General features: G+C 46.6%; 3 protein-coding genes across 7 annotated transcripts in view; 1 reads left to right on the top strand and 2 right to left on the bottom strand.

The window, feature by feature from the left end:
• PTPN18 (protein tyrosine phosphatase non-receptor type 18) overlaps positions 1-6,709 on the bottom strand; it is an 18,695-nt gene extending 11,986 nt beyond the window's left edge. Inside the window, exons 1-5 of one of the 2 annotated variants that reach the window (XM_020906824.2) lie at positions 6,578-6,709; positions 4,407-4,515; positions 4,062-4,138; positions 3,887-3,982; positions 3,745-3,783 (exon numbers count right to left, since the gene is read on the bottom strand). In XM_020906824.2, coding sequence (XP_020762483.2) covers positions 3,745-3,783; positions 3,887-3,982; positions 4,062-4,138; positions 4,407-4,515; positions 6,578-6,670 — 414 coding nt within the window. In that variant the 5' untranslated portion in view covers positions 6,671-6,709. Of the gene's footprint in view, positions 1-3,744; positions 3,784-3,886; positions 3,983-4,061; positions 4,263-4,406; positions 4,516-6,577 lie in introns of those variants that run through there. The other variant, XM_020906826.2, reaches the window with a different exon arrangement.
• On the top strand, positions 4,541-26,841 carry CCDC115 (coiled-coil domain containing 115). 4 transcript variants are annotated; one of them, XM_070463913.1, is made up of 5 exons: positions 4,541-4,629; positions 22,805-22,908; positions 22,996-23,078; positions 23,851-23,997; positions 25,483-26,841. In XM_070463913.1, the coding sequence occupies exons 1-5, from the start codon at positions 4,606-4,608 to the stop codon at positions 25,593-25,595; spliced, it is 471 nt and encodes a 156-aa protein (XP_070320014.1). In that variant the 5' UTR covers positions 4,541-4,605; the 3' UTR covers positions 25,596-26,841. The 4 variants fall into 4 exon arrangements, with proteins under 4 accessions (XP_070320014.1, XP_020762489.1, XP_020762488.1 ...); XM_020906830.2 differs by lacking the exon at positions 4,541-4,629 and adding an exon at positions 22,056-22,169; XM_020906829.2 differs by lacking the exon at positions 4,541-4,629 and adding an exon at positions 22,615-22,725 and having other exon boundaries at positions 23,866-23,997.
• Positions 17,449-21,919, bottom strand: IMP4 (IMP U3 small nucleolar ribonucleoprotein 4). Its single transcript, XM_020906827.2, has 9 exons — positions 21,834-21,919; positions 21,581-21,689; positions 19,680-19,763; positions 18,872-18,981; positions 18,662-18,794; positions 18,422-18,576; positions 18,244-18,338; positions 18,051-18,124; positions 17,449-17,969 (listed from the first exon to the last, which is right to left on the bottom strand). Exons 1-9 carry the CDS (start codon positions 21,834-21,836, stop codon positions 17,857-17,859), a joined length of 876 nt encoding a protein of 291 aa, XP_020762486.1. The 5' UTR covers positions 21,837-21,919; the 3' UTR covers positions 17,449-17,856.

The raw sequence follows: 26,841 nt of genomic DNA, 5'->3' as shown, positions 1-26,841 counted from the left end.
CAAGAATACTAGAGAGGGTTACCATTTCCTTCTCCAGGGATCTTCCCAACCCAGGGATCAAACTCCTGCATTGCAGGTGTATTCTTTACTGCTGAGCCACCAGGGAATCCCCCAACACACTGTTAGCCACTCAGTCATGTCCGACTCTTTGCGACCCCATGGACTGTAGCCTGCCAGGCCCCTCTGTCCATGGAGTTCTCCAGGCAAGAATACTAGAGTGGGTAGCCATTCCCTTCTCCAGGGGATCTTCCCCACCCAGGGATCAAACCCAGGTCTCCTGCATTACAGACAGATTCTTAACCATCTGAGCCACGAGGGAAGTCCAACACATTAAATACTACACCACTTAAAGGCAGAGATTGTCAGATTGGATTTAAAAAGTAAGTATCCACAATATGATAGCTATAAGAAACAATTTAAAAATAAAAATGAGGAATTTCCTGATGGTCCAGTGGTTAGGACTCCATGCTTCCACTGCAGGGGGCACAGGTTCAATCCCTGGTTGGAGAACTAAGATCCCTCAAGCCCCCCAGTATGGACAAAAAATAAACTGAAATTGAACACAGATTTTAAAAAGTAAAAGAATAAAAAAGATAATCACACACACTAAGGAAGTTTAAATGGCTATATTAATACCAAAGTACACTTCAGAGAAAGGGTCATAAAAGAGACATTACATATTGAAAACAGGCTTGATTCATCAGGAGACATAATCCTGACTGTATAAGCACTCAATTATAGTTTTAGAGTATGTTACGCAAAAACTGACAGAACTGAAAGAAAAAATAGATAAATGCAAAATTACAGTTAGAAATCTCAACACTCCTCTTTCAGCAAATAATAGGACAAGTAGACAAAAAAAACAACTATTTCTGCTTTATTGACTATGCCAAAACCTTTGACTATGTGGATCACAATAAACTATGGAAAATTCTGAAAGAGATGGGAATGCCAGACGACCCAACCTGCCTCTTGAGAAACCTGTATGCAACTCAGGAAGCAAGTTAGAACTGGACATGGAACAACAGACTGGTTCCAAATAGGAAAAGGAGTACGTCAAGGCTGTATATTGTCACCCTGCTTATTTAACTTATATGCAGAGTACATCATGAGAAATGCTGGGCTGGATGAAGCACAAGGCTGGAATCAAGATTGCCGGGAGAAATATCAATAACCTCAGATATGCAGATGACACCACCCTTATGACAGAAAGTGAAGAACTAAAGAGACTCTTGATGAAAGTGAAAGAGGAGAGTGAAAAAGTTGGCTTAAAACTCAACATTCAGAAAACTAAGATCATGGCATCTGGTCCCATCACTTCATGGCAAATAGATGGGGAAACAGTGATAGACTTTATTTTTTGGGGCTCCAAAATCACTGCAGATGGTGATTGCAGCCATGAAATTAAAAGATGCTTACTCCTTGGAAGGAAAATTATGACCAACCTAGACAGCATATTAAAAAGCAGAGACATTACTTTGTCAACAAAGGTCCATCTAGTCAAGGCTATGGTTTTTCCAGTAGTCATGTATGGATGTGAGAGTTGGACTATAAGGAAAGCTGAGCACAGAAGAATTGATGCTTTTGAACTGTGATGTTGGAGAAGACTCTTGAGAGTCCCTTGGACTGCAAGGAGATCCAGCCAGTCCATCCTAAAGGAAATCAGTCCTGAATGTCCATTGGAAGGACTGATGTTGAAGCTGAAACTCCAATATTTTGGCCACCTGAGGCAAAGAGCTGACTTATTTGAAAAGACCCTGATGTTGGGAGTGATTGGGGGCAGGAGGAGAAGATGACAGAGGATGAGATGGTTGGATGGCATCACCGACTCAATGGACATGAGTTTGGGTAAACTCCAGGAGTTGGTGATGGACAGGGAGACCTGGCATGCTGCAGGTTCATGGGGTCACAGAGTCAGACACAACTGAGCGACTGAACTGAACTGAGACAAAAGAATATGAATAATACAATTTGAGTAATACTATTGACAAGCTTGTATTAATTGACAGTTATAAAACAGTTGAAGGTTTCAACACTCCTGTTGGGAACTGACAGAACATTTAGAGAAAAGAAATCAGTAAAGATATATAATATACAATAAAGATATAAAAGATAAAAGTATCTTTCAAAAAGACACGATCAATTTGACCTGCTATTTATAGAATACTCAACCAAGCAGAATACACATTCTCTTCAAGTGCACACAAAACATTTACCAAGACTGATTGTTTTCATGGCCACAAAACAAGTTTAAATACAAAGAACAATATAAAATATAAAAATATAAAATTGTTCTTTGACCACAATGGAACTGAAATTTAATAACATGAAGATATATGGAAAAGTCCCCAATATTTAGAAATTAAGCACAGCCATGGTCAAATACCATGTCAAAGAAGAAATCACAAGGGCAAATAGAACACACGTTGAATTAACTGGAAAAAAAAGACAACATAGTTTATGAAATGTAGCTAGAGCAGTGTATAGAGAAAAATGAATGACATTACTTACATGTGATAAAAATCACAAATCTATTAACTAAGCTTAAAGAACTAGAAAAAAAAGAGCAAGTTAAACCTAAACCAGAAGAAAGGAAATGATAAAGATAAAAGAAATTAATGAAATAAAAATTTAAAAATAGAGAAAATGAATAAAATTTAAAGCAGCTTCTTTGAAAAAATAAAACTAATAATCCTCTAGCCCACAGACTGGCTAACTTTTTATAAATGGACAGATAATAAATCTTTTAGACTTTGTGAGCCATACAGTCTACCTAACTTGCAGCTACTGATCTTGACAATTGTGGCATGTATACACTATGTATACCAATGAGCATGACTATGTTCTAATACATTTTTATTTACAAAATCAGGCAGCAGGACAGATTTAGTACAACAGTTAAAAGTTTGCTTCTTTATTCTAGCCAGACCGAATAGCCAGGAGAGAAAGACGTGTATCACAACTATCAAAATTAAGGATGAAAAATGTACATAACTACAGATTGCATAGACTCCATGATCAGCCAGCTATCTCAGCAGGCCAGGATGCAGAAACCATGTGCCTTCAATGTTGATATACATTTACTGAGTAACTAATTTGTGCTTATGGGCAAAACAAAGATCCCTGCTCTCCTGGAACTTTGCTTCTACTCAGGGAGACAGAATAAACAATATACATAATGCATTTGTAGATTACCTTATATTTCATTCAGAAGTTGGTAAGAACTGTGAAGAAAAATGGAAGTAGGACCAGGAAAGGAGAGTGGGAGTTTCAAATGGGGTGAGGTCCAGGAAGATCTCATTGAGGAAGGAGTGTTTGAGCCAAGACCTGAAGGTGGTGATGGAGCAGCCCAAGGGGGAAAATGTCCCAGGCAGAGGAAACAGACAAAGCACAGGACCTGAGGCAGAACAAAGGCCCCAGTGGTTGGAGCATAGTGAATAAGTGGGAGAAACGTGGGGAAACACATCAGAGTTGTACTGGGGAAGCCACAGTTATAGGGCCTTGTGGTCTATGGGGGCAGGAAGACCAGCAGGAGAGGGTTGCCAACGTTGGAAGGATGAGCCCCACGAATAAAAGAACAAAGATCATAAAAAAAACTAAAGCCAGTAATAGTGGGCTTGGCAGAGCTACAGTGGGGGTCACTCCAAGAACCAGTCCCTCGAGTCACAGGATCAGGGGAGAGCTAGTGAGTTTTCGCCTGTCTCCTGCGCAAGGACATGCCCCTGCGAGGCTGAGCACACCTACCCGTCCATTCTCCGTCTCCTGACAGGCCATCAGGATGACCTAGACATAGGGGTAAGGGAGGAGAATCAGTTTAAGGGGTGCAGTTACCAGGGCCAGGGGAGGACCCAGAATACTGGCCACACCCCCCTCCCCCAAAGCTGACCTTGACCCCAAATTCCCAGATGAGGCGCCAGAAGTCCAGCAAGGTGTGAGGCAGGGGTCCTTGCGTGGCGATGTAGGCCTGGCTTCCGTCTGTGCCCTGGGAAAGGCTAAGTTCACTATCGAGGCTCTGCGGTCACCTCCACCGCCTCTGCCCCTTTCCTGACTCCCAGCCTGACCCTGATGAAGTTGCCATTGATGTAGTCGCCATGTCCCTCTTCCTGAAGCAGCGAAAGGATCACTCGTGTCTGATCGTCTGCCAGCAGGAGAAGTGAGAAGCATGGAGTTTGTGGGTGATGGGGCCCTGATGGCCTCCCAGATGAAAGCCAGCAGGGGATGGCACACCTTGGGGGATCCCATCGAGGTGCACTGGTGCGATGCTAGGGAGAAATGCAGCCACTGCAAGGCTCTGGGACGGAGAGTTCTGGGAACCCAGTAGGACACAGGGACCCTGGCTAGCACCTGGATCCCACGGGGTGGGGGCACCGACTCCTCCGGTGGCCCCACCCCCACCCCCGACTTACAAGGCAACACATCCTTGTAGCGGTTCTTCCTCACGTTCTCGGGTCGACTGCCGGCCTCCGTTGAGCGCACGCTTTCCGCCTTCCAGGCAGCTGAGCGGGCCCGGATGTCCTGGTGGGAGGACCGCAAGAAGACCCGGGGTGAGAAGAGAGTGAGAGGAGCCAGATCAGAGTCCTGGGACACTGAGGCTCTCACAGGGATATGCGGCACGTGGCCGATGGGAAGGTGAGTGCTGCGTCCAGATAGTGTAGAGCCTACTAATTACATTGATTCAATAACAGTAGCTATTCAGAGTGCCCTCTCTAGGCTAAGCCCTGTGTAAGGGCACTGAACTATCTGCAAGGTCCCTCCGACGTGGGTATTACTGACTCCCCATTGTGCAGGTAAGAAAGCTGAGGCACCACATGTGTGAGTGACTTTCTGAAAGTGTCACCCATGAAGTGGGTGAGTGAGTGTTGAACTCAAACCTCTGAGCATCTGTCCCCGTACCCTCAGTATGTATTTACATCTTATCGTGAACAATAATTGTCATATATTATGTACTTAATATAACAAACATGATACACAAGAGGATAATATACAATGTATATGAATTAAATGTATAATATTACTTATGTAGATACTATTAGGAGCTTTAATACTGTTAGATTATTATGATCAGTGAATAGTATTGCCATCATCATCAGGTATTCATAATCATGACAATAATAAATAACACCTACCAAGCCACCGTGAGTGCAAGCCACCATTCTAAGTGTACTTACACCCATCAGGTAGGTCATTTAAGTCTTCATGGACACATTTCTGCAGTGGGTACCACTACGGATATTTCTACTATGTAGATGAGGAAACCAAGGCCCAGAGAGGCCTTGGAAGACTCCTGTGAGTGCAGGAGATTGCAGAAGGGTGGCCTCCAGCCACTGGCCCTGCTCACCACCCAGCTTATGCATAGGGGTCCTCAGCACTGCTCACTGTCCCAGACTGGACTCAGACCTGAATGGATATGATGTCATGTACTACCTGGGTATTATATGTTTACATTTATTATGCACATTTTCATATTGAATAAATTATATATTCTGCATTTATTACACATTTCTTATATATAATATTTATTTTATATTTGTGTAAACAGATTTATCTTATACTTTTATCTATTATCAAGTTTCTTAGAAACCTGAATAACTGCTCATTTTATAAACGAGTATTTATGTTTATTCTACTGTTCTGTGAAATTAATGTATAAATTATAGTTTATGACCATATTTATACATATACACTATATATTTTATATTTACTAATACAATTATTTCATAAACGGTTCTCTATTTCTATTGTACTTAATGATTATATAGTCATTTATTACTTACATATATTTATCAGACATTTCTAAATTTGAGATGTCACCATATATAATTCTAACACGTTTCTATGTTATTATATTTAAAGTATCTCAGTACTTGTACAGTGTGATGCCTACGACGCTGCTGCATTAGCACTCCTTACGTATGGCTTGCACTACCCCACTGTAAAGTTTAGGATTATTTATAACTAGTGACAAAGGCGCCTATAAAGTGAGCGCTCAAGATGTGCTAAGCGGTCTTTACCCACAGTGGCTATTTTAATCCTCAGGTCAGTTTCGTCACATTTCACCCTAGGAGAAACAGAGGCCAGAGAGACCGGATAAAGCGCCTCAGGCCACATCGTCTGTAAGAACTGGCGTCCATATCCTCACCGCAGGGGGGCCTCTAGCCTCTTGGTTCCTCTTTTCCCAGCCCCTTCCTCCCCAGGACCACAATAGTGGCAGTGACCCCCCGGGTCGTCTGGAGCGGCCGGGCATCGCGTGAGCGCCCGCCTTCTCCGCTCAGCCACCCGATGATACCCGGAGCGCAGCTAGGGCGCAGGGACCCGAGGGCGTGTGCGGCTCCGCCCGGGACGGCCGTGGACTTCGCCCTCTGGGACTCTGCAGGCAGAAGGTGAAGACAGGCAGGGAGAGAGTGCGACAAAGAGAGGTGCTGGGGAGAGAAAAATTGAGAGATCTCGAAGTGAGAAGACGACCCTGGACGCCGAGAGAGAAGCAAAGTGTGCAGCAGGGTGCATAGAAGAACAGGCAGAGGTCCGGACTGTCTAGGGCGAGGAGCAGGAGCTCGGCAGTCCACACTCGCCCACTCACGCTGAACTCGCCGGCGAAGACCACCCCATCCCTGCCGCCCAGTGCCTCCAACTGCTCCAAGAAGCTCCGCGCAGCATCCAAACTGCGGCTCATGGCGCCGCCTGGGAGTGAGGCGCAGTCTACCTGTGGCGTTCCGCGCTTTCTGCTGGGGTAGACTCCGCTGAAGGCAGCCGAGGCCCCGCCTCAGATCCCGCCAGCCAATGGGAGTGCGCAGCGGCAGACAGGGCGCGCCCCTCGGCCAATGATACTCAGAGCCCGCCCAAGCCCCGCCCACAGGCTCCCCGACTGAGGGCGCTGGGCTCTTCTGGCTGCGCGTGGGGCTGGAAAACTGCGCCGGCGCTTCCATCATTTTGTCTCCGCGCGGGCTGACTTGAGTCCCTATGGTCATATGGACATCTCCTCTAGCTTGGGCCCGGGGTCCACGCCCTAGCAGGGCGAATGGCTGTACCCTCGCCCGGCCTCCAGGGCCCGGTCTTCTGGGAGCTGGACTGTGTCCGGATCCCAACCAGGGTGGCGTGTCAGCTGTGAGTAAAGACGGCTGCCTAGATCGAGCTGAAATTCCTAACCGGGAAACCCTGTGTGGAGACCTTACCCCGCTCTGCGCTCGGGCGGAGTCCAAGGGAGGTTGGGAGAGGTAGCCGCGGGGGGAAATGACACCCGGGCACCTGAGCTGTGGGAAAGAATTTCTTGAGGTTCCTTCTTTTTCTGGGTCGGGCCAGGAGGAGCTGAGGGAGCCAGGATCATCCTAATTTGAGCATCTCAAGCCTTATAAAACTTCCAGGAAACAGAATTGAGGTTTTGGGAGTGGGTTCCAGGGGTCTAGATGTTCTCAACGCTTTTAAGGATTTTTTTTTTTTTCATCCTCACACTGTCGTCTTCACAAAATGGGGAGAAGGCCAGAGCACAGCTGCTGCCCTAGGGCCACCAAGGGGAAGGCTGGAGAGTAGGGAGGAGCCAGGGGCCCCTGCCAAGGGCCGGTCAGTGTAGATGGGCTAGCCCATCCTTCACTTTGGATGTAAGGAGTGTGAACCTAATTCATTAGGCAGTTACCAGAATGTTGTCACAGACAGGCAAACTGTTGCTTAAAGGACTCAGGTCTCTGGTTCTTATCCCAGCCACTCAACTTCGACAGGCAGGGCGAAAGCAACCATAGGCCATATGTAAAGGGATGAACATAACTATATTCCAAACTTTATTTGTGGACTTTAAATTTTAATTTCATGTGTCACAGTTTTGTTTCTCTGGTGGGCTGCAGGTTGTAGGTTGCCAGTCCCGGTTTAAGTGACTAAGAAGGCAAAAAGCAGGTCAGTAGGGATGTTTCACTTATTGAGGGATCGAGGCACTGTTGACTCAGTCATCTTTGAAAGTTCAAAGGAAGTCAGTAGTGACCACCGAGGATGGACGTTGTCAGTGAGTTCATTGCAGGCCAGTGAGAGTTCCTTGGATGTTCACGGAGACTGTCAGTAGATGTCAGTGGCAGTTACTGGGAGGTCAGTGAGAGACAAAATAACCGGGGAGCCACTGGGACTTGGAGTGTTAGTTTACTAAGTAATTGAGGGGTCAAAAGAGTCAAGGAAGTTCATTGAGGACCCCTAACCAGGGCTCGATAGTGAATGTCAGTGTAATCACAGAGAAATCTTGGATGGTCTCAGGACTCAGTTGTTGGACTCAGGGTGGTGAGGTAAAGAAGCATCAGTGAACTTTTGAGAAAATATGGAGGTCCACTGGAGGAGTCACAGAGGTGCTTGAGCCCCTGAGTAATCATGGACACTAAGGGCAATCATTTGGGGATAGTGGACACCAGAGTAAAGGGGGAACATCCACTGCAGATCACAAAAGGGCTTTCTGAACCCTGCTAGTAGTGAATGTCATTCGATGTCAACAGTCACTGGAAACTGGCAACCTGGAGAGCAGAGGCAACACTGAGGGTCAGCGAGCCCTGCATATCTGTGGTGGTGACTGGGAGGCAGGGCAAATAATGCAGCAAATAGGTTCTGGCTAGTTGGGGGAATCTCTGTTCCACTAGGGGCTGGGGGTGGGTTTGTCCAACAGGATGGGGTATCTCTGTCTGTCCCCCTGGTTTAGGGTACATCTGTCTGTCCTTAGCACCTTTCTGATAGGCTGGGGTCTTTCTTACTGGCAGAGTTAAGACTGTCAAGCTGAAGGTCTGGCTGGAGAGTTGACTGGGTAGGAGGATGTCTTTCCACTGACTGTCTCTCTGTCCAGTTGTGGTGCTTTGTCTATTCTTGAGGGATTCTATCTTTCGGTTGGCAGGTGGGGGGGTGTCTGTGTGTCTGAACACAGGTCTCTCTGGATGTCTGGCTGGTCATCTTCCCACCTCTCTAAGATTCTGTCCATTTGTTTGGCTATCCTGCTATGTAATCTGTCTCTGCCTGGGATTTTATCTAGAACTCTGTTTTACCAGGGGTTTGTGTGTCTGTCTGCCTGTTTGGGGATCTATCTGCCTATCTGGCCTGTGAACAAAGTGGCTGAGACTTCAGTCCACCTGCCATGCTTCCACCATGGTTCATTGTTTCTGGCTGCACATTCACCCACAACTGCACACCCTCTTCCCTGCCCCACTCTTATGTCCTCCTCTTGTTAAGCAGACTGCCATCCTGACACTGGCCATCCCTCCATGTCTCTTAACATCCAGATTCTCCTGGCTTGCCCTCCACTCAGCTCAGGCGAGGGGTGTGGGGGGTGGGAAGACCACCAAGACCTCCTCTAGCAGCCCCGGCTCACCCCTCTCCATTCTCCCAGAGAACTGAAAGCTGTGTTCTTGCAATGGGACTCACTGCTGCTGCTGGCCCTCTTGCACATACTCCTGGTGGCAAGCAGTGGGAGCAGCTGACACTGTCCTACAGGTCCTGGGCACTCCCACCCACATGCTAGTCTGTCGCCTGCTTGCCAGCTCAGAGGCCAGCAACAGAGCCGAGTGGACAGGGTGCTAGAAGGTGCTCAGGGAAGTTTTCACAATACTGTGCAGAGCCCAGCCTAGGCTGTTGTTACAAAGGGGAAATCGTAACTTTTAAACAGGAGACATCACCTTCACCTAGAAAGCTTGTGAGGAGACAGTCTGATACTGAAATCCCCACTGAAAAGTTCTTCTCTGACTTCCTTTTTTAACTAGGCCACAAGAGGGAAGAAGATATTTGAAAAAATTCTCCCACTGCTCTACTCTGTTAAGAACCTTTGGTTGGGTGGCCTTCTGTTTGGCCCAGTTGGCAAACAGAAAAATGCCACTCACTCCAGTTATGCAGTTTGCATTCACCAGTGACTGGTGGTAACTGCCTTTGGGAGGGCTTTTATTCCAGACTCTGGAAACTCTACAAGACAAACCAATTTCCTAAATGAATAAATTACAAAGAAAAAGTTTAAGAGAACACAAATGCTCATAGCAGCATTATTCAAAACAGTCCCAAAGTGAGAAACCAACTTTCATAAACTGATAGATAAAGAAAATATGGTGTACACTGTTAGGGTCCACAGGGGGCTCATGGTATTGTTAAAAAAATGGCCCACTGTGGTGACTTGACAAACGAGATGAAGTCACAGTGACCACAACGCCCTGGTGGCATGCTGTTTTTCCCTGCTTGTGCCAGTGTCTCAAGACTACATGACCCACCTGGTGCACACAAGGTTTATTAGAGCCCTCTGAGCATCTCTGGCAAGAATGGGGTTTGATTCTAAACACGATTTTGCCCCTCCTACCATCTTATTGGGGCTTCTCCTTTGCCCTTGGATGTGGGATATCTCCTCATAGCCGCTCTAGCACCTACTGTCTTGCTGGGGCTTCTCCGACCTTGGACATGGGGTGAGTGTCTGTGTTTGAGTGTCTCCTGTGGAGGTACAGGTCAGCAGTGGACTGCTGCAGGGGCAGGGCTCTGGGTGCAGCAGACTTGGGTATGGCATAAGCCCTCTTGGAGGAGGTCGCCATTAACCCCACCACAGAGCTGCCAGAACTTACTTACAAAGGCCTGGGAAATAGAACCGGAGGGCACAAACAAAACCTTGTGCATACCAGGACCCAGGAGAAAGGAGCAGTGACCCCACAAGAGACTGACCCAGACTTGCCCGTGAGTGTCCAGGAGTCTCCGGCGGAGGTGTGGGTCAGTGGTGGCCTGCTGCAGGGTTGGGGGCACTGAGTGTAGCAGTGCATGCATGGGACCTTTTGAAGGAGGTCACCATTATCTTCATTACCTCCACCATAGTTTGGCCCCAGGTCAATAACAGGGAGGGAACATAGCTCCACCCATCAACAGAAAATTGGATTAAATATTTACTGAGCATGGACCCCTCCATCAGAATAAGACCCAGTTTCCCCCAGTCAGTCTCTCCCATCAGAACGTTTGCATAAGCCTCTTATCCTTTTCCATTTGAGGGCAGACAGCCTGAAAACCACAATCACAAAAAACTAACCAATCTGATCACATGGATCACAGCCCTGTCTAATTCAATGAAAATATGAGCCATGCTGCATAGGACCACCCAAGATGGACGGGTCATGGTGGAGAGTTCTGACAAAATGTGGTCCACTGGAGAAGGAAATGGCAAACCTACTTCAGTATTCTTGCCTTGAGAACCCCATGGACAGTATGAAAAGGCAAAAAGACAGGACACTGAAAGATGAACTCCCCAGGTCGGTAGGTGCCCAATATGCTACTGGAGATCAGTGGAGAAATAACTCCAAAAAGAATGAAGAGATGGAGCCAAAGCAAAAACAATACCCAGTTGTGGGTGTGACTGGTGATGGAAGTAAAGTCTGATATAAAGAACAATATTGCATAGGAACCTGGAATGTTAGGTCCATGAATCAAGGCAAATTGGAAGTGGTCAAACAGGAGATGGCAAGAGTGAATGTCCACATTTTAGGAATCAGCGAAATAAAATGGACTGGAATGGGTAAACTGAACTCAGATGACCATTATATCTACTACTGTGGGCAAGAATCCCTTAGAAGAAATGGAATAGCCACCACAGTCAACAGGAGTCTGAAATGTAGTATTTGGATGCAATCTCAAAAAATGACAGAATGATCTCTGTTCATTTCCAAGGCAAACCATTCAATATCACAGTGATCCAAATCTATGCCCCGACCAGTAAGGCTGAAGAAGCTGAAGCTGAACAGTTCTATGAAGACCTACAAGACCTTCTAGAACTAACACCCAAAAAAGATATCCTTTTCATTATAGGGGACTGGAATGCAAAAGTAGGAAGTTCAAGAGATACTCAGAATAACAGACAAGTTTGGCCTTGGAAGACAGAATGAAGCAGGGCAAAGGCTATAGAGTTTTGTCAACTGAACGCACTGGTCATAGCAAACACCCTCTTCCAACAACACAAGAGAAGACTCTACACATGGACATCACCAGATGGTCAACACCGAAATCAGACTGATTATATTCTTTGCAGCCAAAGATGGAGAAGCTCTAGAGTCAGCAAAAACAAGACTGGGAGCTGACTGTGGCTCAGATCATGAACTCCTTATTGCCAAATTCAGACTTAAATTGAAGAAAGTAGGGAAAACCACTAGACCATTCAGGTATGACCTAAATCAAATCCCTTACGATTATACAGTGGAAGTGACAAATAGATTCAAGGGATTAGATCTGATAGACAGAGTGCCTGAAGAACTATGGAGGTTTGGGACATCATACAGGAGTAAGGGATCAAGACCATCCCCAAGAAAAATAAATGCAAAAAAGAAAAATGGCTGTCTGATGAGGCCTTACAAACAGCTATGAAAAGAAGCGAAAGGCAAAGGAGAAAAGGCGAGATACACCCATTTGAATGCAGTTTCAAAGAACAGCAAGGAGAGATAAAAAAGCCTTCCTCAGTGATCAGTGTCGGAGAAGGCAATGGCACCCCACTCCAGTACTCTTGCCTGGAAAACCCCATGGACGGAGGAGCCTGGTAGGCTGCAGTCCATGGGGTCGCTAAGAGTCGGACACGACTGAGCGACTTCACTTTCACTTTTCACTTTCATGCATTGGAGAAAGAAATGGCAACCCACTCCAGTGTTCCTGCCTGGAGAATCCCAGGGAGTGGGGGAGCCTGATGGGCTGCCATCTATGGGGTTGCACAGAGTCGGACACAAATGAAGCAACTTAGCAGCAGCAGCAGAGATCAGTGCAAAGAAATAAGAGGAAAACAATAGAATTGGAAAGACTAGAGATCTCTTCAAGTAAATGAGAGATACCAAGGGAACATTTCATGCAAAGATGGGCTCAATAAAGGACAGAAATGGTACAGACCTAACAGAAGCAAACAAGATTAAGATAAATACACAGAAGTATACAAAAGAGATCATCACGACCCAGATTATCATGATGGTGTGATTACTCACCTAGAGCCAGACATCCTGGAATGCGATGTGGGCCTTAGGAAGCATCACTACAAACAAAGCTAGTGGAGGTGATGGAATTCCAGTTGAGCTATTTCAAATCTGAAAAGATGATGCTGTGAAAGTGCTGCACTCAATATGCCAGCAAATTTGGAAAACTCAGCAGTGGCCACAGGACTGGAAAAGGTCAGTTTTCATTCCAATCCCAAAGAAGGGCAATGCCAAAGAATGCTCAAACTACCACACAACTGCACTCATCTCACATGCTAGCAAAGTAATGCTCAAAATTCTCCAAGCCAGTATGTGAGCCATGAACTTCCAGATGTTCAAGCTGGTTTTAGTAAAGGAAGAGGAACCAGAGATCAAATTGCCAGCATCCACTGGATCACCGAAAGAGCAAGAGAGTTCCAGGAAAACATCAATTTCTGCTTTATTGACTATGCCAAGCCTTTGACTGTGTGGATCACAAGAAACTGGAAAATCCTTAAAGAGATGGAAATACCAGACCACCTGAACTGCCTCTTGAGAAATCTGTGTGCAGGTCAGGAAGCAACAGTTAGAACTGGACATGGAACAACAGACTGGTTCCAAATAGGAAAAGGAGTATGTCAAGGCTGTATATTGTCACCCTGCTTATTTAACTTATATGCAGAGTACATCATGAGAAACACTGGGCTGGATGAAGCACAAGCTGGAATCAAGACTGCCGAGGAGAAATATCAATAACCTCAGATATGTAGATGACACCACCCTTATGGCAGAAAGTGAAGAACTAAAGAGCCTCTTGATGAAAGAGGAGAGTGAAAAAGTTGGCTTAAAACTCAACATTCAGAAAACTAAGATCATGGCATCTGGTCCCATCACTTCATGGCAAATAGATGGGGAAACAGTGGAAACAATGACAGACTTTATTTTGGGGGGCTCCAAAATCACTGCAGATGGTGACTGCAGCCATGAAATTAAAAGACGCTTGCTCCTTGGAAGAAAAGTTATGACAAACTAGACAGCATATTAAAAAGCAGAGACATTACTTTGCTGACAAAGGTCCATCTAGTCAAAGCTATGGTTTTTCCAGTAGTCATGTATGGATGTGAGAGTTGGACTATAAAGAAAGCTGAGCGCCAAAGAACTGATGCTTTTGAACTGTGGTGTTGGAGACGATTCTTGAGTCCTTGGACTGCAAGGAGATACGACCAGTCCATCCTAAAGGAAATCAGTCCTGAATATTCATTGTAAGGACTGATGCTGAAGCTGAAACTCCAATACTTTGCCCACCTGATGCAAACAAGTGACTCTTTGACAAGACCCTGATGGTTAGAAAGATTGAGGGCAGGAGAAGGGAACGACAGAGGATGAGATGGTTGGATGGCATCATGGACTCAATGGACATGAGTTTGAGTAAACTCTGGGAGCTGGTGATGGACAGGGAGGCCTGGCGTGCTGCAGTCCATGGGGTCGCAGAGTTGGACACAACTGAGCGACTGAACTGAAAACTGAGACATGACCACCCGACCATGAGACCCCTCCGAATACATGATCACAGGACCCCAGCTGTGAGCTGAACTAAGGACCCCATCCTTCAAGGCACAATTTCCCACCGACAGGGTATGAAGGCTGGGCTGTAAAGGGACAGCATGGGTATCTAAGGTCACCCTCTCTCTTCCCAGAATGTATTTTTCTCTGCCTGATGCCACTGTCACCTTACACACATAGAATAGAGTACTATCTAGCAACAAAGAGGAATGAACTAGTGATACATACTACAATATAAAGTTTGAAAACAAGAGAAGTGTGAAATATTTCCTGCCAAATCAGTGGGCAAGAATATCACCGCCATCAGTGATTTCAGGCCTCTAAACGTGAATGAGCTCCCAAAAGGGAAAATAATGCCTGTGACCCACTAGATGCTGCTGCCCCGGCCCCCACAGTGATTGCTAAGGAGCTTGGAGGTGGGGGGCGGGGGTGCTGGATATGAGCAAAAGCAGCAGTCTTCTGCCACCCCTTTCGATGAAAGAGGAATTAAAGATGTGAACACTCAAAAACCAAGATTGTGGGATTTGGTCCCAGATAGCAGAAGTACATATGAAAGGAAAGAGTTCAGTGAGCCCAGAAATTTGCATCTTCCTATATACAGAAGAGCAATAAGTTCCTTGAGATATCTGGTTTTCCTTAATTAACAATAATCTTTGATGTTTGGACTGTCTGCCCTCTTTGTTGCAAACTTCTATCTACAGCCTGCCTCCCTCTCCAGCCTCTTCAGAGCAGCTCCTCAGGGCTGGCTAAGATGCTGTTTCCCAGGCTTGAAGTCCTAAACATTCCCACCAAATAAAATAACTTTTTACTCTCAGGTTCTGACTATTCTTTAGTGGATAGAAGCCAGTCACAAAGCACTACAAACCATACAATTCCATCCCGTCACTGAGTGTAGCTCATACATACTAAGCTTGCTGCACAACAGGCGGGCTCGAGATAAGTCACTGAGACAAGGAACAGAGACTTCATTCAGAAAGCCAGCAAACCAAGATAATGGGCTTCAATCATCTTGCCTGAGTCTCAACTCAGGCTCCTTTATACCAAAAGGGGACGGAGAAAAGTCAAACACTTCCTGGTTCCCTTTCGCCTCCAGAGGGGATGTGTTAATTTCCTCCTTCCTGCAGTCATTAACAGCTGGGCCTGGTCAGGATGTTTCCTGGAGCTAAACAAAGGTATTTTAGCCTAACACTCATTACCTGGAAGCAAGGTTCCCAAAGACTGGCCGTTATGTATAATTTAAGTTTGGAGGCAACATCCCTTTAGTTAATAACTTGTAATGGAATACAAGATTCTTCTCTATCACAGTTCTTATGGAACGTCCAGAGTAGGCAAATAAATCTATAGAGACCAAAAGTAGATTAGTGGTTACAAGGTGCTGAGAGTTGGGAGAAGATTGGACAGGAATGAGAGGTGACAGCTAAAGGGTATGGAGTTTCTTTCAGAAGGGACAAAAATGGCCTAAAATTAGATTGTGGCGATGACTGTACAACCCTGTGAATATAATAAAAAAAAATTTAACTGTATACTTTAAACAAATGAATGGTGTTGACGTGCATTATTATCTCAATAAAGCTGTTTTAAAAAGGACAAGAGAATTGTCAACCATTTGCAATGAAATGCACCTAAGTTGCATCCTGGTTCAAATGAACATACCATATCAGGGAAAACTGAACATTAACTGGATATGTAGAGTAGAATCTGGAATAACTATTGATTTTTTTAAGTGTGACAGTGCTATATTATTTTTGTTGAGTCTTATTTTTTAGAGCTGTATGGAAGTACTTTTGGATGAAATGATATGGTATCTGGGGTTTGCCTCAAAATAAACAGGTGGAGCAGATATAGGGAGAGAGTACAGCCACAAAGTGGGTTGTTGTTTAGTTGCTAAATCTTTCGCAACCACATGGACTGTAGCCGGCCAGGCTCCTCTGTCCAAGACATTTCCCAGGCAGGAATTTCCCAGGCAGGAATATTAGAGTGGGTTGCCATTTTCTTCTGTAAGGGATGTTCCTGGCTCAGGGATCAAACCCATGGCTCCTGTGTCTCCCCATCTCCTGCACTGGCAGGTGGATTCTTTACTGCTGAGCCACCAGGATACTGGTCAATGAGATGGGCTTCGGGGACTCACTGTACAGTCCTCTCTGCTCTTATTTTGGAATTCTCCACAATTAAAAGACTTAAAACAATCTATCAACATAGAGGTAAACAACTTTCTATAAAGAGCTAACAGGCCACAGAGAACACACATATAGTTAATGAATATTTGAAGATGTATGACATCTGTTACAAGCTTCCCTGGTGGATTAGATGGTAAAGAATCTGCCTGCAATGCAGCACACCCAGGTTCAATTCCTTGGCTCAGAAGATCCCCTGAAGGAGGGCATGATTATCCTCTCCAGTATTCTTGCCTAGAGAATCCCATGGACAGAGGAGCCTGGTGGGCTACAGTCCATGGGGTTGCAGAGTCGGACACAACTGAGCAACTAACACTAACATCTGTTATAATTTTAAAAACAAATTCAATTAAGGAACAATTTTGTGCCTAGAGCTTGGCCAAGTCTGACATTCCCCAGTGCTCACAAGGACACAGGAAACACTCAGATCTACTGACAGTGGCTGGAAGAGACAGCCTCTTGGAGGACAATTCAGCAGCATCTATAATCATTTTCAAGACAATTCCACTTGCAGCAGTTTACTCATCAGATATACTTACATAAATATGCACAGACATTATGTTCAGTGTTCCTGAAGCAATGTCTGTGATTATAAAAATAGGAAACAAGTTGAGTCTGTGCCCATCAAAAACTGGTGAATTCCCATACCAGACATCCTGGACAACTTAAGAGATATCCTCAGTAATCTAGGGAGATCCTAAAGAGATCCTTAAAGGGAAAGATGGCCATATGCTTCCCACTGCTGGTGAACCCAAGTGCACTGGGTTCTCTAAGGAACTTGAATTATACTCAAAGGAGACCACAATGAAATGAATAAATGGTTTGCATCTTGTTTATTTTCTGCCTGCCCTGGCTGAAAGTTGGTCCCCAGGGCCAATCTCCACTGTGAAATTTTGCACTCACATTTTTATTCCCATTCCCAAATGAAGAATGTACAGGGTCACTAACAGCAGCACCAGCTCTCCCAGGGTAGCACCAAACCCTCCCAACAGCCCAGGAGCTTGTCACCTCACCAGGTCTGCCTTGTCCTACACACGTCACTACCGGGCCTGAGGACGTCCCAGAGCTGTGAGGTCCGCACCTGAGGAGACCCCACACCTTTCACACTCAACAGACAGACCTGCCCTGACCACTTAGGAGGTAAACAGCGTGCTGTGGCAATCAGATTTCATCTGACCTCTCCCCACCTCCCGGGTCCAGGGCCACATCCTGACTGGTGAGTGGGCTCACGCAGCACTCAGGAAGACTCTCTTGTGTGCGGTGTTGGTGTAGGGGTGCCAGCGCCACTCTACGTCTGCAGTGGCCTCCTGTTCCAGCGTGCCCAGTCGGATCATGTACACTGGGGGAAGGGGATGAGATATGGTCACCTACATATCCAGCACTGCCCACCACCAGGTGTAGGAGAAAGCCCCAAACTCACACTTCAGCTCAAAGCGTGGCCCAACCTCAGTCAGCTCCACATTGCGGTGGTTGGTCTTCTTGTATACGTGGTGCCTGGGGCAGAGGGGACAGGGCAGGGTTGAGGGGAAGCAGGGAGCAGCTGCAGGATGATCAGTTAACAGTACAGCGACATAAAGCTCAGGACATCACTTGAGCCGGGTCAACAGACCCACCGGAAGGAGATGTAGTCATCCTGGTTGGCGAAGGTGATGACCCGGTGGCTGTCATCTTTGGGCACAGGGAACAGGTAGCGGAGTATGTCAGAGACCTAGGGCAGCACGAAGAAAAGCCTCAAATGCCTGGCCTGGAACCCTCGAGCCCCCAGCCCCCAGCCCATGGCCTCATACTCACCCGCTTGCCCAGGCGGGAGGAGAATCCATGCATGATGAGATGAGGCTTGGCCTCTGATGCAGTGCCCAGGTCAGGGATGTCATGCCTCATGACTACGTTGCACAGTGTGAAGTACGCAGTTGGGCCAAAGGGCAGGTGGCTGACAATGAGCCCCACTGGCAGGGCCATGCAAGCAGTCAGAGACCCTCTGCTCCGAGCCAGCTACCCTCGCAGCACCGAGCTCCCTCCCACCAGCCTTACCGGGTGTGCCTCGATGCTCATGGACAACCAGCAGGTCAGTGACCCCATTGGCTTTGCAGGCTCGCACCAGAGCTCCTACCTCATGCCGGCCACGGTTCATGCGCTGGGCACCAGGGAACACCAACTTCAGCTCCTGCATGTGAACTCCCTCTGGTTAGGACTGGGACTCCGAGTGTCTGAACACCTTCCCACTCACGCCTGTCGTCATACCTTTGCAAACATCTTAAGGCGGGAACTGGGATCTCGGGAGGTTGTAATCATGATCTTGGGATCCTCAACCCCTGCCCATCGATACTCATCATCTACGTGGCTGGTCACACCTGTTAGAAGCATGAGGCACAAGAACACAATATTGCCGAGGAAAATGAAATGCTAACTTGCGGAGATCAAATCCACCTAGAACAACACTGTCTGACAATACCTTCAAGGATGGAAAGGCTCTGTACCTGCTCTGGGCAGCAGGGTGGCCCCTGGCCAAACTGGCTACAAGCACACGTGTGATCGAGGAATTGAATCTATTTAATTTTAGTTCATTTAACCTCTGGTAATCACATGGAACAAGCAGCTACCATGTTAGCACAAGTCCAGACTCTGTTAAGGCCAAGAGTAACAGACTCCTTTACCTCACAGCAAAAATGTATGCTGTGATTCCTTTCATATTTGTTGAATGATGCAATGAATCACACATCTGGATACCAATGAAGTCCTGGTAGCTGAGGACACAGGAATGGACAAAATGGACACTGTTCTGCCCCAGCAGAGCCTACATTCCTAGTGAGAGGGCCAATTAACAGACAAAGTACAAAGTGGGGTAGTACTGTGTCATGTGAACACAACTGGGAGCACTCAGTGAGAGGGCCCCTGAGGCGTCATCTGTGCACAGCCACGAGCGTGCCTGGAGGACAGTCTCAGGATCAGGAGCTTCACAGCCTTTCTTCAAGGTGTCTCAGGAATGACATGGAAGTTAGTGGGCTCAAGTGCAGCAAGAGAAGCTGGCCCATAGAGTCAGGAAGGTTACCTTCACCGCCGGCATCGTCAAATTCCAGGGCCCCCTGTAAGGCCAGAGCTTCCTTGCGTAACTCGGTGGGAATCAGGCGGTTCTCTGCAGAGGGAAGACAGAGAGGTTGAGAGAGACATGCACAGAACCTTCAGTTTTTACAACACTGTACAAACTTGATGGAAAAACACCCCTTTACTCTGTTCTGAGCAGAGAGCTGATATGTAATCAGAGACGGAGGTGGAAATGAAACGATTTATTTTTGGCTATATGCCACCTTGTTAAGAGTGTTTATAGGTGATTTCATTTACTATGGGTCCTGAGTGTCAAGACTTAAGAGCTTTCTAAAATATCTAACCGCAAGTAAGCATTCCCTATGTCAAGTCAGAAAAAAATTAACAATGTTAAAAAAAATAAATGTAAACTACTCATTCTATACGAAGGTGGATCAGAAACCCTCAAACCCTCTGACATTAAAATCATTAATCGTGATGCTCTGTCAGAGGTTCCCTCTGTGAACTAAAGCTAGATTTGACAGAAGAGCTGGGCTGTGTGGCCATGCCCACTTTGGAGCATGTCCTTGAACCCAGCCCTTCTCTCTAACATACCCTGGGCAAACTCTTGCACACTGGAGACAGTGTTCACAGCAGCAGGGCTGACCCAAACTAAAAATGAGCTGTCCACTCCCCACAGTGAACTGGATGAAGACCCTGTGGAACATGCACCTGCAGGAGCCCCACCTACATTCAATGGATCTTAGAAACGATGCCAAACAAAAACATAAGGTGGCAAAAGAATATACAAAACCTAATACTACCTAAAATCAACCAATATGATTTTATATTACAAACAAGCATGATACAGGCAAAAAAGAAGAGGAAGGAAATGGCTTATTTTTAATCAATATTCAACACTGTGGTTCTCTAAGTTGGGGGAAATATTTCTGAACTTCAATATATTTATCATTGTTCACTTCTTAAGGTGAGCAGACAGGTCATTACATCAGGAGCTCAGTCGCAATGGACTCTCTATGGGCTCCATGGGCTGTAGTCCGCCAGGTTCCTCTGTCCCTGGAATTTTCCAGGCAAGGATACTGGAGTGGGCTGCCATTTCCTACTCTGGGTTCAAACCCACACCTCTTGCATCAGCACGGTAGATTCTTTCACCACTAGCGCTGAGAAGCTCTGTTTTACATTATGCTTGACATAAACATACATACACATACTACAATACTTTACATGCCTAAACTCTAAGACGATCAAAGTGAATTTAAAACGCAAGTATTGAGTTGATGTACTATCAGGAAATAGAGCTCCACCAACACAGGAACCAACAAGATACATACAAATAAAGCATTTCCAATCAGGTATGTGTGACAGACTCTCTTAACAGTAGGGCAAATGGAAAATGGGCAAAATATTGCAAAGTTAAATTCCTAATTTACAACGCAAATAAAATTAAGTTCTACACAAAGTAACAGTTTTCAAATACAAGGGACTTGTAACAGCAGTAAAAGACAATCAGATATTACCTTGTAGTGAAAATAGGGAGCAAGAACAGAAACGACGCAGAGAAAATATGTATAGGACCACGTGAAATGTTTAAATCTGGAAAGGCCTAGACACTGCGATTTAGCGACTAAAAAACAACAAAGACACTGTAAATAAAATAAGCAAGCTGTAAACTCTGGATACTGTAACATAAATGACAAGCAATTCATATCATCTTGAAAGGAACATTTGCAAACCATGAGGAAGATCAAACAGTTAAGGGAAATGACCAGTAAATACGTGAAAAACTACTCACCACACTAACATAAGTAAATGCTAATTAAACGCGTTTTACAGCATTGGGGCCTGTTTCCCGTTGGGTTTTAAAACTAAGGTCTCTAGAAAAGATCGGAGAGCGGGGGACACACGTACCCTCAAGCGCGCGCCGAACCTTGTCCTTCCTCTCCTGGGCCGTTCGCTCAGCCTCCTCTCGCGCCTTGCGGTACAGGTACTCGCGGCGAAGGCGGGCCTCGCGGCGCAGCTGGGAAACAGCGGGCCCATTCAGACACCGGTTTTCGCCAAGCAAAGCAGGCTCCAGAAACATACGCCCAGACCCCACCGGCCACAGACCCAGCCTCCACCAGCCCCCAACCTCCAAAACAGGAGTTTAAAACATCCCTCCTACCATCCTGAGCGCAACTTCCACGTGGGTCCAGGAGAATTTTTGGATACCGCTTGCGCAACGCAGTCCTCGCTTCCGCCGTCCTCGCTTCCGCCCTTAACCAAAAGTCCGTACAGACCTCACTGGATTCCGCTGATTCCGACAATGCCCGAAGTTAAAATGGCGAACAGAGTGGGAGTCGCAAAGCGATTGGCCAGACTGAAGCGCGTGCTCACTGAAGCAACCAATAGGCAGGATAGGGTGGCAAGGTGCTGTCACGTGGCTTAGAACGGCAGTTAATAAAGGCGACAGCCCGCGGCTTCACTACCTAACGCAAGGAGACGAATGTTCGATTTGAAGGTGAGGAGCCCCTAAAATAACCATAACTGTAGGCTCCAGCAGCTGTAAAAGCTGTACAGCGATTGACCAGATGATCGCCTACCCGCCCATTCTGAAATTAAAGCCGCCCCTCCTTCAAAATTGACGCCTCGTTTCATCACCACTCCGACAACCCTGCATTTAAATCGCGGCCGCTTCCAGAAGTGATTCGGAGATACCACAGCTCTTGCCGACTGTCCGGGTGGCTGGTCCCCTTCGGATGCTTGCCTGCCGAAGGTTATCACTTCCAGGGTCGCAGCTCTGAGGGCGCTGATCCTGAACAGCGCAAAGCAGGCAGCCACAATCCACCCACGACTAGGAACGCCCCCGAGAGGGCGGGCCTCTCACGCCTGTTGGCTGTCCTGCTAGGACGGCGGACACTCACTAGGCGACCTGTCAGGAGCCGGCTCTCGACTCAGCCGAGCAGATGGCTTCTCGGGATCTGCGGGCCGAGCTGGACTTCCTTCTCCTGCAGCTCCTCGGAGACCTGGAGCAACTGGAAGCGAAGCGGCAGGCGCTAAACGCCCGGGTGGAGGAGGTGGGAGCTTAGGGCGGGAGGGCGGTCTGGCACCCGCACGGAAGTTACTTCGTTTCACCTCTCTCTTCTCTCTTCCCAGGGCTGGCTCTCGCTTTCCAAAGCGCGCTATGCCATGGGTGCCAAGTCAGTAGGGCCCCTGCAGTATGCCTCCCACATGGAGCCCCAGGTCCGCGTCTCTACCAGGTGAGGAGCCTTGCATGCTGCAGCGGGTGGGCGGGTAGAGGCCGGGCCAGGGCCGCCAAAGGTCCAATCTCTCTTCTCGTTGTGTAGCGAGGGTCAGGACGGACTCCAGAAGTTCTGGATGGTGAGAGCCGGCACCCAGACTCCAGAGGAGGTGGGGTCCCGCGAGGCAGGTGAGCTCCCCCTCTTCTTCCCGTAGGATCCCTTCCCATATAAAAGACAAAATGCATGGGACGTCTGAGGAGATGATTTTATTTCGGCTGTTGCGATAGAGCGCGCCCCAATTCTGAAGATCAGAATATCTCGGCAGAGCAGTTTTGTGGGTTTTTTTTTTTTTTTTAATATTGCTTCTGCTTTATGTTTTGGTTTTTTGGCTGCAAGGCATGTGGGATCTTGGCTCCCTGACCAGGGATTGAACCTGCACCCCCTGCATTGGAAGGCAAAGTCTTAACTACTGGACCACCAGGGAAGTCCCCATGCAGAGCGGGTTTTTTTGCCTTAGTTTTATAGGGGGACTAGAAAGTTATGGGTGAAGTCCTTTACCGTTAGAATTGTTTTGCAGTCAGAGGAAGTCTCAGCTGAACAGAAGATGTTTATTTCTGTGTCTAGCTAGCTTCAGGGGGACAAATTTCTAATCCCAGTTAATCATTTATGAGACAATGGGGAGTTGAAGGGTGTGTCTGGCCTTTCAGCAGGTTCAGGCAAAATGGCAAAAGTCTGTGTACCTTTTTCACAGGTAAACAAGGGGGGTCATCTGCTGGTTTTATGGCAGTCAGTAAAAAAGAGTGGACAGACCCAAGGGGGAGGGTGGTTCTTTGTAATAAAGTATTTTACAAAACATAAAACGGATTTTCCAACAGTTGGTATTTTCTGGGATCTTGAGCTTAGACCGAGTTTAACATTGTCGCCAAGAAGACGGCCAGGTATTAATAACGAGACCCCCAGCCTTTCTTTCTTCAGCTCTGCGCAGGCGCAAGGGTCTCCCAAGGACCCCAGAGCCAGACTCCTCCCCAGCCCCCCAGAACCCTTTGAAATGGTTTGGGATCCTGGTTCCTCACAGTCTGCGACAAGCTCAAGCCAGCTTCCGGGAGGGTGAGTGACCCTGAAAGGGACCTTCTATTTACCGGGAGTGCTAATGCCAGGCTTGGGATTAGTCTGCAAAAGGCTCTGCAGGTTTTCTCCATTTCAGACTTGTTGCACACCTACAGTTTTTTAAAAAAGCATTTATTGGCTGTTGGCAGAGTTCAGGTTCATAGGAGGTGCTGGGGATACATCAGGAAACAAAAGGTATAACACCCTCATGGGATCTTTATTGAGTGCAGAAACATGCATGCAAACAAATAAGTAGGCCCTAAATAAAATACCAGGCAATGAAAGTTGCTATGAAAAAATAAGGTAGAGAGAGTGCAATGGATGGCATAGCCTAGGTGAGCTGTTGTATATTTGGTAGCCTGGAAAGGCCTCTTGAAGAGATGGAGGAAAGACCTTTGTTGGTGATCTGGGGGAACAGTGTTCTAGGTGCCAGGGACAAGCCAGGGCAGATCTCTGAGGTGATGTTGCATTTGGTATGGCAGAGAGGAGGCCAGTGGGCAAGAGTGGAGGTGGTGTGGACAGTGGCAGATAGGATAAGTGGGGGGAAACTGCATGTTTTTTCCAGTAGAAAACCACAGGATTTGCTGATCAGTTCAGGAGTAAGGGAGGGAGAGCAGTGAAGGATGCGCCCAGTCTGTAGTCAGAATGCCTGAAAAGGGGAGGTGGGAGGGCCACAGAGCAGCAGCTGAGGTAAAGTCAGAAGTGGTGTTGGGGTATGTTCCTGGTGTGGTAGAGATTTTGAGTGGATGGTTGGGTACATGGATCTGGAGTTTGGAAGAAGCCTGGACTGGAGAGAGAGATTTGAGAGCTCACTGCATAACACTGGTTTTAAATTCCCAAGTTGCTGACACAGCCACAGCATTAAAGTTGAAGTGGGATGAGGTCAGCAGAGGTCCCAGGAATGTGAACAGGAAGTAAGGGGAAAAAGAAGGGAAGAGGCCAGTCAAGAAGACTAAGGAGTGGGGCAGAAGCAACATCAGGAGGGTAAAGTGTGATCTGGAGGGAGTGATCACTGTGACCAGGCAGTATGGCAGAAAACAGGACTGGCCAGTGGACTGGGTGGTGTGGAGGGCCCAGAGGACTTCACAGCAGCTATCCAGGAGAGGTATCAAGTGGAAGCAACATAGGTGTGGCTCCAGACTGCGGGCCACTCTTGGGGGCAGAGAAGACAAGTAGAAGGAGAGAAGGCAAGAGTAGTGAGGGCCTGTGATAATGGAGAAAAGAAGGAATGATATAAGGACACGAGACTGAATTTTTAGTTCCTGGTGGGTGCTATAAGAGGGTCAAGGAAATCTGAGGAGGAGGTGACATTTTAGCAATGACCTGAAGCACTTGAGAGTATGAGTCCAGTGAGGTTCTCAAGGAGTCAATGCTAGCTGTACCTGGAATGTTTTAGGAGTAGTTTGAAGGCCAGAGGCTGTCCAGAGCCCCTTGAGTCATGTGGCACCATAGATACCACGGTGACAATCTCTTCTCCTCCTCTAGGTCTGCAGCTGGCTGCAGACATGGCCAGTCTTCAGAGCCGCATCAACTGGGGTCGAAGCCAGCTCAAGGAACTCCAGGAGAAACTCAAGCAGCTAGAACCCAGGGCTCCCTGACCTGTCCCCACAGAAGCAAAGCAGTGGGAACAGCTGTTCTTCGATGTGGCTCCCTTATCAGGCCTTCCTCCTTCACAGATTGCCCGCCGCCCCAACTAACTCCTGCTCCTTAATACTCCTCTGGTCTGCATGTTTCCAACTTTGTTAGGTGGGGAAGTCTGAAGAGGCAAACTGCATAATGTTCAGAGTTACTACTGTGAAACCACTTGTAAACTTACATTGTTCTAGGACACATCCATGTGGAGCAGTCACAAAGTTGTTAGGTTAGTTCATATCATTGAACCATAACAACCTCATGCATCAATTAGCTGTGGTTTTTCATTACTGGATGAAATACTACACAGCAAGTGGCAGGAAAGGACAAGAAGTAGGTGCTTCAGTTTCTCTAGATCCTTAAAACTGACTTTAATGGAGGGGGAAAAAACATACATAGCTATACAGATCAGGACAGAATGATTCTGCATTGATAGAAAAACACATACCTGAGTAGATGCAGAATGCTTAGTAGGTTTTAAGCCAGAAAGTAAAAAAGGATCTGACCTAGATTTTCAAAGGAACTCTTTCAAGAGACCATTCAGGTTTTTAAAAAACTGTTTTTGCCTTTCAAGTGTGAATCTTTTAATTTGTTGAGGGGCCAGAAACTCTGTGTCCGGGCTTCATTTTTCTATGGGATTGTTGATATTTTTAGGAGTTTCTAGGAGCTTATGGGGGATGTTAGTTTTTTGTTCATAATATGAGGTGTATTTTTCCCAGTTTTTGTGTTTTAGCTTTACTTACTGTGGTGTTTTTTAAAGCTTTTTTATTGTAAAACACGTTAAACTGCACAGAACAGTTGAATAGCTTAATGAGTAAAGTGAAACCTCTCTCAGCTCTGTGTGTTTAAATCAAGTTTCTTAGAACAGTTGAAATTATCAGGTAGCTATTTTATGATTTCTGGCTTTGAGATTGCAGTTGATGGGATAATAAGGGAATTCTCCAGTGTTTTCCTCAAGAACTTTTGTATTAAAGTGAAGTATGGGGTGAGGCCTGCACTCAGCTTCCTCTTTTCTACCATAGTTCACATACAGTGGACCATCCTTAGCGCTGATTTGAAATGCCACTCTTTTCTTTCAATTAATCCCAGTGTTGTATACGCCTACCATATTTTGGCATTTCCATTTTTTTCATTGATCTTAATGTAAGTTAAGACACAAGTACCACAGTGTTTTAATTCTTAAGCCTTTAATAAACATATACTTTAATCGCA

This window comes from Odocoileus virginianus, unplaced genomic scaffold (assembly GCF_023699985.2).
Source record: "Odocoileus virginianus isolate 20LAN1187 ecotype Illinois unplaced genomic scaffold, Ovbor_1.2 Unplaced_Contig_9, whole genome shotgun sequence".
Classification (NCBI taxonomy): domain Eukaryota; kingdom Metazoa; phylum Chordata; class Mammalia; order Artiodactyla; family Cervidae; genus Odocoileus; species Odocoileus virginianus.
The sequence above is the reverse complement of the archived record's forward strand: the minus strand, read 5'-3'. Positions and strand labels throughout refer to the sequence as shown.

What these genes read in the sequence shown, in the direction of transcription:
- IMP4 (XM_020906827.2), bottom strand. An exon ending in TGAGCATCGAGGCACACCCG is followed by an intron (nt 18,577 to 18,661) that starts GTAAGGCTGGTG and finishes TGGCCCTGCCAG; the next exon opens with TGGGGCTCATTGTCAGCCAC. An exon ending in GATGACTACATCTCCTTCCG is followed by an intron (nt 18,125 to 18,243) that starts GTGGGTCTGTTG and finishes CCTCTGCCCCAG; the next exon opens with GCACCACGTATACAAGAAGA.
- CCDC115 (XM_020906828.2), top strand. Translation starts at nt 22,615, where the DNA reads ATGGCTTCTCGGGATCTGCGGGCCGAGCTGGACTTCCTTCTCCTGCAG. An exon ending in TAAACGCCCGGGTGGAGGAG is followed by an intron (nt 22,726 to 22,804) that starts GTGGGAGCTTAG and finishes CTCTCTTCCCAG; the next exon opens with GGCTGGCTCTCGCTTTCCAA. An exon ending in TCAAGCCAGCTTCCGGGAGG is followed by an intron (nt 23,998 to 25,482) that starts GTGAGTGACCCT and finishes CTCCTCCTCTAG; the next exon opens with GTCTGCAGCTGGCTGCAGAC.